This window comes from Dysidea avara, chromosome 12 (assembly GCF_963678975.1).
Source record: "Dysidea avara chromosome 12, odDysAvar1.4, whole genome shotgun sequence".
NCBI classification, from domain to species: Eukaryota; Metazoa; Porifera; class Demospongiae; order Dictyoceratida; family Dysideidae; genus Dysidea; species Dysidea avara.
In genome coordinates, this window is record NC_089283.1 from 20,458,321 (window position 1) to 20,469,609 (window position 11,289).

General features: G+C 36.6%; 1 protein-coding gene across 1 annotated transcript; it reads left to right on the forward strand.

The window, feature by feature from the left end:
* Positions 1-86: 86 nt before the first annotated feature.
* On the forward strand, positions 87-1,299 carry LOC136240366 (uncharacterized). The gene has a single exon (XM_066031321.1). It carries the CDS (start codon positions 267-269, stop codon positions 1,197-1,199), a length of 933 nt encoding a protein of 310 aa, XP_065887393.1. The 5' UTR covers positions 87-266; the 3' UTR covers positions 1,200-1,299.
* The last annotated feature ends 9,990 nt before the right edge of the window (positions 1,300-11,289 follow it).

Here is an 11,289-nt window from a genome sequence, read left to right on the forward strand (position 1 = left end):
AAAATGACTGCAATGATTTATGCTAATAAATTTACACAGCCAAGTTGAGAAATAAATATATGCATTTCCAGGAAAATTACTGATTCCGTGAAGTCATCATCCTGCTTTCATTTAATTGCTTACTTTCTGTAGTTTGTTTGGTTTGGCCACATCCCTATTAATGTATGGGTTGTTCAGGAAGTTGTGGCCATATCATTTGACTATAAAAACCTGTGCACAAAGTCCTTGAACAGTCAGAATTACAACAGCAGTAATATCAGATCACAATGACTACCATTGAGGTGATTGTACCAGTCCTATCTGATGGACATTACATTAATGGAACAAGATATGGAGATGAAGGAGTTAAAGCTTTTGCTGGTGGCAGGCATGGTTCAATTGGATCAGCTTTCCTTGATTCTGGTATAGCAGAAGGTCTCCAGTCTTTAGTGAAGGGAAAGAGAGTCCTTGATGTTGGGTGTGGAGTTGGAGATTGGTGCTGCCTTGCTGCTCAATATGGTGCAAAATCAGTAGATGGTTTTGATATACAACCAGAGATGGTGGAACTGGCTAAACAAGCTACTTCACACTTGGACATGGTCCACATACAAGTTGGAGATGCTGGAGATATGCCTTATGATGATGATAGTTTTGATGTAGCTATTAGCCTCTTTGTTACCTGCAATCTGTCACCTGAAGTGTATGCCAAACACTTTGAAGAGCTTCAGCGAGTGTTGGTACCTGGTGGAAAAGCTGTATTACTTCTGCCCACCAACTGGTCCCACAGTAAACTGTACACAAGGTTTGATGCTGATCCAGCTATAGTAGAAGATGAGATTGCCGAGATACTCGAAACAGTTCCAATTAATCCTACAACTGCCCAAATCACTGAAGCTTTCAAGAATGCCAATGATATTCTTATAACATGTTTTGCAATGGATCAAAATGGTAAATTATTCCATGTCAAGAATGTCAGTCAGCTTACCAATGGCCAGCCAATATGGAGAAAAACCGAAGTGATGTTGTTTCCTAACTTTTTCTACAGTGATCAATCAGATATTGTACATCTTCTTACAACTAGCTTCCACATTGACCATATAGACAACTACTGTACAGAAGAGAGAAGGTTGACGTACAATAACAAAAGACCTGCCATTCCTTTGAACAGGGAATATGTAGCACATCCACCAGCTTTGGTCTATTATGTATCTAAGTCATGAGAAACATTTTAATTATGACATCATAATGTTTATCATATTGCATCTTTTTAATTGTACATATATTTATTACATGTTTAATCACACATCAGTTCCAATAGTAGGGAGTGGAAGCTTGGTTATCTAGCTGATCCCCAATGTTTTCAGGCAATGGTAAAAAGTGAATTGTTTGAACATACATTTATATACAGAGCTTCACTGAAAATACTGTAATAGGACATACACTTGTACTCAAAATACTCTAACAGAATAGTCAATTCCAATTGAACTGAAGGGGTACTGTAGTACCAAATTGCATGAATTTTTCTAATGATTCTACTCACAACTGGTGTCACCCCCCATAGCATAGTAATAATGTGGTTACCATACTTGAATTTCTGTTACTTATAATGGTTGATGGTTTAAGTCTGAGTCCTTGAAATTAGGTTATTTAATCCTAAGGCTGCAGCACAAGTTGCTGTTAGACCTTCAATGCTGGTCACTGTAAAATGTTAATAATAATAAATTCATAATAAGATAACATGAAGGGTGGTCACTATGTGATTACAGTGGACCCTCGGTTATCAATACCCTAGGGAATTCCACTCATTTGGTTGAAAAGTTGAGCTATTTTTGAAGTTTCAAGTGATGTCTTCTTATGTGAAGAACAGGTCAGGGTAGAATATTTGCTATTCAAAACTTGTAAGTCTCAATAAGTTTGCCAGCAAAATAAAAAGCATAATAGGCTGAACTGGTATGCCAGGCATATTAGAAATTGCAATATGCAATAAACTACAAATTGCAATATGGGGCATTCAAATGCATTGTACATAGCTCCTTAGATCGATACTCTCTAATAAAACAGCCACTTTGTTATGGTACTTATAATTACTGCATGTTAATGATTTGCTAACGGACATGACAAGGTCAATGGGAAACAAACTGATGTGTAGTGAAGGCATTTGATAAAGTGCCTCACAAACATTGATATTATTTTGAGGGTCAACATTTATCACATATGGATCACAGTTAGTCATCTTAGATGGATGTTCAAGTGACTCACAGCTGCAGGCTGTCACATCTCTGGGGATGGTCCACTAATGGCCACTATTGTTCTCTAGCACAGTATGCCTATATTTGGACAATTCAATGTCTTGTTACATAGAGTTGTTAACTCCACAGAAGACTGCAACATGATCTGAATGCATTGTGGGCTGTAACTTGGAAAATGACATTCAATGCCACAAAATGCTATGTGTAAGATTTACAAACAATTAAATGACAAATCATTAATCACACCTACCACATCCATAACCACAAGCTTGATGAATTTTCTGTAATCCAAACTGTGGAAGTGACTGTTCTATTAAAGTATTTTGCCTAAAGTGTATGTTCTATTGGAGTACTTTAAACTGAGCTCTGTATAATATGAATGCAAACTTTTCCATTATCCGAACACACCTAGGGCCCAATGAGTTTGGATAATAGAGGGACCACTGTGCAGAGAAATTGCTACTAATTTAGTTGCTCATTATGAAATACTTGTCTGCATTGAATAAGGCTTTTGGGAGTAATGTTTCTGCTTACCAGGTCTTGGTTAGATGTGTTAGTCCTGGCTTATTTCATACAAGAGAGCTAGATAAAGCACTTATATGGCTTACCAACTTAAAATGCTCTAAATACTTTTATGGAAAGGCCCATTTAGAATGAGATGGATCAAAAATTAATAGTGTTGCACATGTGGCATGGCATACACACTGTCAGCTGCAGTGTATACACTCATAACACTACCAGTCAATCCAATCACATTAACTATAGCTACGTATACTCTCTCTCTCTCTCTCTCTCTCTCTCTCTCTCTCTCTCTCACACACACACACACACACACACACACACACACACACACACACACACACACACACACACACACACACACACACACACACACACACACACACACACACACACACACACACACACACACACACATATATGCACACAACCATCATTTTTTCAAAACAAAGTGTCTTTACTTTCACTCCCAAAGCAGGATGAGCTAACAATTGTTCGATATAAATGACATCACATTGGAGGATGATTTACTTATGGATTTAAACCTTCATATCATACCTAAGTCACAAATCAAGAAGCCTCCATCAGATTCCCATCAAGCTGCACCCCCAGAAGAGGCAGGTAAATGCCACCTCCATGCCCTCTTGGAGCTCAACACACCAATTAACCCCAGGTTCGAGGCCACCACCCCCTCAAAAACCACAAGGCAGTGGACTTTCAGTGATGATACATTATTTTCAGCTATCAGTATTAGCTACAATTGCACTGACTCTCGAGAGTCCACATGCAATAGCTATCATATACATCATATTGTAAGTAATAACCTATAATAATTTTTTGATAATGCCTATAATAATAATTGGTGAACTATCTTCACAGTTTGATGGGACAATAATAATATTAATAGTGAATGTAACAAAAGTTTCAATTGTTCTAGTTACATCAAGAGTTACCTACTGCTATTAACAGATATAAAAGTAATAAATTCTTTCATATTAAAAGCATCTGATGGAAAAAGAAAGATTACATCACTATTCTGCTCTGTTCTGTGAATGCCATCCCACTAGGGACCTGTGAGAAGGCTTAAAGCCTGTAATACAGGGAGTCAGAAACATGTAACTAAAAGCAGAAAAATCCCAGACCCAGTGGTGACTTGATCCCCAGTAACATGTAGTCTAGCTAGGTACGTGCACGACAGCTGGGATCTGAGATCTTCTCTGCATTCAACCTGCACTTAAACATTGACTTCTCACCAGCAAATGGTTTTATTCTGTGAATGCTATCCCACTATGGACCTGTGAGAAGGCTTAAAGTAATGTCAGGAGTGTACATTTGAGGTAAGATCTTGAGTTTTAACAAGCAGGTTTTATATAGTCACTTGAGTAATCGTTCAATATGAACTTAGTTGCACAATGCTGGATTCGTTCAATCAAGTTGATATCTTTGATCAGGTGTGGTTTTGTGGTTTCCATGTGATACTGCAGAACAATAGCTGAGAACAGACTAATGAAACATAAAGGTGTTTCTTCATTTCTATATGAATATTTGAAGAGAAAGATTGGCGTATAGTTAATTTAACAATTTGTAGGCTTTGCTAAGAATATTATTGTAGTGAACTTCCCACAATATGTTGGAGGAAATCATTATTCCTAAGTGTCTGTGTGTATCAGTTCTAGAAATGGTACTGGATCCAATAGAGTATGATGTGGCGGTAAATTGTGTCTTGAGACCCATATAAAATATCTTAGATACAGATTAAACCGTAGCAAATTTATGTCAATACTCCGAAATAATATTAAGTAAGTTAAGATCTTCTTGCAACTGGATATAATCTATTATATCTGCAATAGTCTTGTAACATTTAGTGTCATTGGCAAATAATACTAGTATAGAAGAAAGGACTTGTTGAGGAAGATTATTTATATAAATGAGGAACAAGAGGAAGACCTAGTATGCTTCCCTGTGGAACACCAGATAACACTGAAAGAACATCTGAATATTTGTTGTTTATCTTTTTTCGGTGCAATAAGTAGTATCAGAACCATAGCCATAGATTCATGTACGTACTGATCTGGCAGCTGTTGGAGAGTAATTGAGCTACCTGGCCTAATCATCCTGAAATAACATTTAAGTAGGTCCAGCTAGTGCCTATGCTGGGGCTGTGAAAAGAATATGCTATTTAGCCTGTGTGTAAAGCCATTTTATTTGTGCAAGGATTACAGAGAGTGGCCCTTACTCTGGTTTGCAATCTGACTTCAGTGTGTGTGGAGCATTTATGTGTATTGAGTGAAAGTGGGGCATATAGACCATATTGTGGTCACTTCACTTTGGCATAATACATGTCAAGGTCACATTCACATTGGAGCTAATATTTGGTATACCAAATCACCATTTTTCGTAACTATAAAAGCTTGGTTTTTGGCTCAGCCCATCACATATAATGACAAGCTATAGAGAGCATACATATACTAGTAGACTACTTTCCATCATGTGGCTGTTTGTGAATGTTAATTAAATGTGTATGTATTTCTATGGTTGTCAGTGTAGACTACTCATAACTCCTTGAGCATTTATCCTGTCACCTTCACATTACACTACAAAATAGTACTATGTCAGGAGTGTAATGTGACTATATTTCAGGGGCCTACTATTGACATGAAAGAGATAGAAAAGAAGGGAATGCGAACCAAGGATTATTATTATTATATACATTGAACATTTTCATTTGATTTTTACCACGACAGGAAGGTATGGGAGATTCATCCACTAAAGTATACAAGAGGTGGCCAATGTACTGATTACCAAGCACCAACACAGTTTTTACGTATGGTGTAGTGATGGGGCAGATTCATTACAAATTAAGTTTTTCTTTGTTGTGTTCTGCAATAATGTGTATACGTGGTGCCAGGTTCAGCTTGCACTGCCAAGTTGCTGAGGCTACTGTGTAAATTTATTAGCATAAACATCATTGCAGCCATTTTTTAGCCGCCATCTTTTAATTCACAACCTTTTCACCCAGGATTTTTAAGACTGTGCCATTTTTCACAGCATGATTGTTTTGGTGCAGATAGGAAGTTACAATCAGCTAATGTAGGTAACAGATCTTAGTTGCCAAATGTGCTATAAGTATGTACCATGAGGCAAGCCTGACTGAGATTTTACATGATAAAGGCTTAACTGAGTATAGTAAAGGCTATATAGCATGGTGTCAAGGCTAGTACATATGTACCATGAATTGAGTTGCATAAAATTACTGGAATTTGTGCTCTGTGGTAATAGCTGTTTTACTGTACATGTGGTAAGGCAAACAAGCTGGCTTGCAGTCTTGGCAGACAGACTATATACAAATCACTGATTATAGGTTATGTCATTTTATCCGTGATTATATACTGTTATGTCATTTAGTGTTTCTGTAAGTGGTCTCTTAAATAAACATGACCATGATCTCAACCTAGTGATTTTGCATAGGCTGTGTAAACATTATATGTTTAATCACTACAAAAACACTTAATTGACATCATAACTCATCACATATCCTGCGTGACTACTGGAATATTTTACCACTCATGACACCACTTATATTTCAGCTCCTCAGACTGCAAATACAACAATTTTTGAATCAGCCAGCTATGCATTTGCTGGACAGCACAACTGGAAATATAATGCCAACTGAAATAAAGTTTAGCCAAGTAAAAGGCATAAGGTCATAGGATAGTCTTGATAACAGTTCACAAAATGATATTGTATATACATTGAGACATTTATACTGTCAATATTATTACAACTGTAAAGTGGTGTATACATTTTGTTGTTAATATTATTACCGAGGTTTTGCTTTACTCTAGAATTCTTTGTATTTCCACTATTGGCATGGCTTCGATTTCTCTTTAAAGACACAAGTGAATATGATTATGTTAATTGTATTCATACAGCAGTTGTATGGTTGACTGAGGATATACCAACCAACTGTAGCAATACTTCAATTTGTAGCTGATATACTTTACCTACCACACAAACAATGAATACGCTATTACAAGAACAATAGCCACATCTGTAGTCTTGCATGGCCAGACTGTTTCCCCTATTATTGAGTAGGGGGAACAGATCCTTATCAGGGAAAAGGTGATATGTCCAAACAGACTATAATAATTCCACTATATAGGTAATGCCTCAGTTATGGATTATTGACTTGCTGATAAAGATACTAAATCATCCACTGCTGTCTATACTAGCTATATTATAGCATAACTAAAATTACTTTACTATTGTATAATTGAATTACGTATCCTGGTATGTACAACTGATGGAAGTTAGAAGAAATTACAGGAAGTGATGTATGTAGCCAGGGTGTACATACGTACTTGTGGTATAGGGATACTGCCTAAAATGTTTTCTAGGAACCATATATGCATGTAATTAGAAGAAATTACAGAAAAAGTAAAGGAAGTTACATATGCAGCTAGGATGTACATACGTACTTGTGGTAGGTATACTGCCTAAATGTTTTCTAGGAACCATGCATGTAATTAGAAGAAATTGCAGAAAAAGTAAAGGGATTTACGTATGCAGCTAGGATGTACATACGTACTTGTGGTAGGTATACTGCCTAAAATGTTTTCTAGGAACCATACATGTAATTAGAAGAAATTACAGAAAAAGTAAAGGAAGTTACGTATGCAGCTAGGATGTACATACGTACTTGTGGTAGGTATACTGCCTAAAATGTTTTCTAGGAACCATACATGTAATTAGAAGAAATTACAGAAAAAGTAAAGGAAGTTACGTATGCAGCTAGGATGTACATACGTACTTGTGGTAGGTATACTGCCTAAAATGTTTCCTGCGGGGCTATACCTAGAAAATATACTAAGTCAATTCTTTTACTTTTTCTGTAGTTCTTACTGCTTCATTGCAGTTGTATATGACTGGGATAATTCAGTCATACTATACACATAGTAAATTAATTTTAGTGATGCTATAATATAGCTAGTATAGACAGCAGTGGATGAGTTAGTTGATTTATCAGCAAGCCAATAATGCATAATTGAGGCATTACCTATGTATATAGTGGAATTATCATAGTCTATGTGGACAGATCACCTTTTTCCCTGATAAGGATCTGTTCCCCCTACTCAATAATAGGAAAAATGGTCTGGCCATGCAGGACTACAATTGTGGCATACTCTATTGTTCTTTTTAAAATGCCTTTTAACAAGCTACGTGATTTTAATGAATTGTTAAGTGAGTGCATGGAAGTAACAGGTATGCAGCCACATGTGTGCATCCACACAAATGTATACACGTATGATACACATGCAGCTGAGGTAAAAGTGTTAATTAATTAACAGTTACTAACAGATGCTTTTGCACAATAAATAACATCTTTTGCTTCTCTAGATTTCCAACTATCTGTTATTTGTGCTGCTGTAAATATGGTTTATGACTCCTACTACAGCAGCTCCTCTTGTTTTGTGATTTTACACTGGTGTTTGGTTGAAGGATGGCTTCTCTTCATCTGCTTTTAAGCCATAAGTCATTTGTGACTGAATCTGCAAAAAGGGGTCTTATAGCCGTTCCAAATTCCTAAGAGCCTTTCCAATTGTGTGTATATTACTTGGCAACCCATAACTTGAATTGTGAATATGGTACCAAGTTGAGAAATAAATATACGCAATTCTAGGAAAATCACTGATTCTAGGCACCAGCCTATTATGCTTTTAAATTTGCCTATTATGCTATGCTGCAGTGCTCAAAATTTTTTGCCTATTATGCTCATAATTATGCTCAAATTTTTCTGCAGTTCCCATGTTTTGCTACTTTCTAATGGATGGTGATAAGCTTTTGCTTATGAACAACTAGTTAATAAGTGTAAAAGTTAACGCTCGTTGTGCATTAAGAGTTTGCTGCATTGTAAACTATAATAATAGTTGTGTCAACTAACCATGCTCCACTGCAGCATCAACTGTTCTGTCCACCTTTTTCAGTGGCATGCATTTTAGCTTACAGTATGACATAATTATTCTACCTATTATGCTAGCATTATGCTTAATGCTTTCAGGCACCTATTATGCTCAAAAGTATGCCAGCATAATAGGCTGGTGCCTAACTGATTCCATCGTTGTCCTGTGAAGTAATTGTCCTGTTTTTGTTCAATTGCTTACTTTCTGTAGTTTGTTTGGTTTGGCCACATCCCTATTAATGTATGGATTGTTCAGGAAGTTGTGGTCATATAATTTGTCTATAAAACCTGTGCACAAAGTCCTTGAACAATTAGAATTACAGCAGCAGTAATATCAGATCACAATGACTACCATTGAGATGATTGTACCAGTCCTATCTGATGGACATTACACTAATGGAACAAGATATGGAGATGAAGGAGTTAAAGCTTTTGCTGGTGGCAGGCATGGTTCAATTGGAGCAGCTTTCCTTGATTCTGGTATAGCAGAAGGTCTCCAGTCTTTAGTGAAGGGAAAGAGAGTCCTTGATGTTGGGTGTGGAGTTGGAGATTGGTGCTGCCTTGCTGCTCAATATGGTGCAAAATCAGTAGATGGTTTTGATATACAACCAGAGATGGTGGAACTGGCTAAACAAGCTACTTCACACTTGGACATGGTCCACATACAAGTTGGAGATGTTGGAGATATGCCTTATGATGATGATAGTTTTGATGTAGCTATTAGCCTCTTTGTTACCTGCAATCTGTCACCTGAAGTGTATGCCAAACACTTTGAAGAGCTTCAGCGAGTGTTGGTACCTGGTGGAAAAGCTGTTTTACTTCTGCCCACCAACTGGTCCCACAGTAAACTGTACACAAGGATTGATGCTGATCCAGCTATAGTAGAAGATGAGATTGCTGAGATACTTGAAATGGTACCAAGCAACCCTACAACTGCCCAAATCACTGAAGCTTTCAAGAATGCCAATGATATTCTTGTAACATGTTTTGCAACAGATCAAAATGGTAAATTATTCCATGTCAAGAATGCCGATCAGCTTACCAATGGCCAACCTATATGGAGGAAAACCGAAGTGATGTTGTTTCCCAACTTTTTCTACAGTGATCAATCAGATATTGAACATCTTCTTAGAACTAGCTTCCACATTGACCATATAGACAACTACTGTACAGAAGAGAGAAGGTTGACACACAATAGCAGAAGGCCTACCATTCCTTTGAACAGGGAATGTGTAACACATCCACCAGCTTTGGTGTATTATATATCTAAGTAATGAAAAACTTTTTAAATGATGTACTTTATGACATCATGATGTTTGTCATAATGTATCCTTTTTAATTATTTATTACATGTTTAATCACATAGTGATCTTAGTTTGCTATACATTAGTCCCAACAGTTGCCATGGTTGTCGGATTAATTCATAATAGGATAACATGAAGGGTGGTCAATATGTGATTACAGTGGACCCTCGGTTATCCAAACCCTAGACAATAGTAAGTGTTCAGATAATTATTAATGAATTACTTGGATAACTTAAGCCCATACATTTTATATACAGAGCTCTGTTGAAATACTGTAATAGAATACTTTTTATAAACAGGCAGTAGAACCAGGTGTCCTACAGATCTTCAGCACTTGTGCTGTAAAGCCTTGCTCAAAATACTCTAATAGAACAGTCATTTCAGATAAATGAGGGTACAAGAAAAACAAGGGTCGGGTAATTGAGAGCTAGTCTATACTGTAGTAGGCAATCACACAGATTTGTAGTGTTGTTCTAGTATTAGATATTTTACTTACCTAGTCTAGTTATTGTTACTTAATGCTGTTATTTCATTACTTCTGTATATTTCTAAAAAAACACTTTCCAATATATAGAAAGTTTAAAACAATTACTTGCTTCATGCTGAGGCACTAATATTCAAATGACTTCAGTAAACTGCAAACATGGTTTATGTCAATATCGGTGCTTATGCGCCATGGTACATCAACCTTATTGGTCTCAAGACCTTTTCCAAGTACCTGATGACTCATTTAGTGCTGGGACAAATTTTGTCTAGTCCAAATGCTATTCCTTTACCATTTGAATGACATAACATGTTAAAATATGTACAAAAAAAACAGCTTTATATTTGTGGTTTGGCTTCTGGAGTGTGGCTGGCCACAGTGTGCTTAGTACAAACTTGTACTGAATTCCATAGTAAACCACAGTGCAAATATTTTGTTAAGTGACCTCAATTGTTGTTTTACAGTACATCACAATTACTAGTCAGTAACATGTGTGATGCATTCCCACTATTGGATAACTGTATGGCAAATCTGTGTACTTTACAAGTAACAAAATTTCCAGGAAAATTCTCTGTGATACAACATCACATACTGTATAGATAACATCACCACTGTACTTTTTCATTAGGGGCCTACCCTACACCTGTGAGAAATCTAACCCCTATAAAACGTAGAAAGCCAGAACCACTGTACTAAAATGCAGAAAACAATCCTATCAGTAGTGATTTGATCTCCCCAAACAGCTTGCATAGTAGTACATAAGATACAGTTGCATTTCACACAAATTTAGTACCA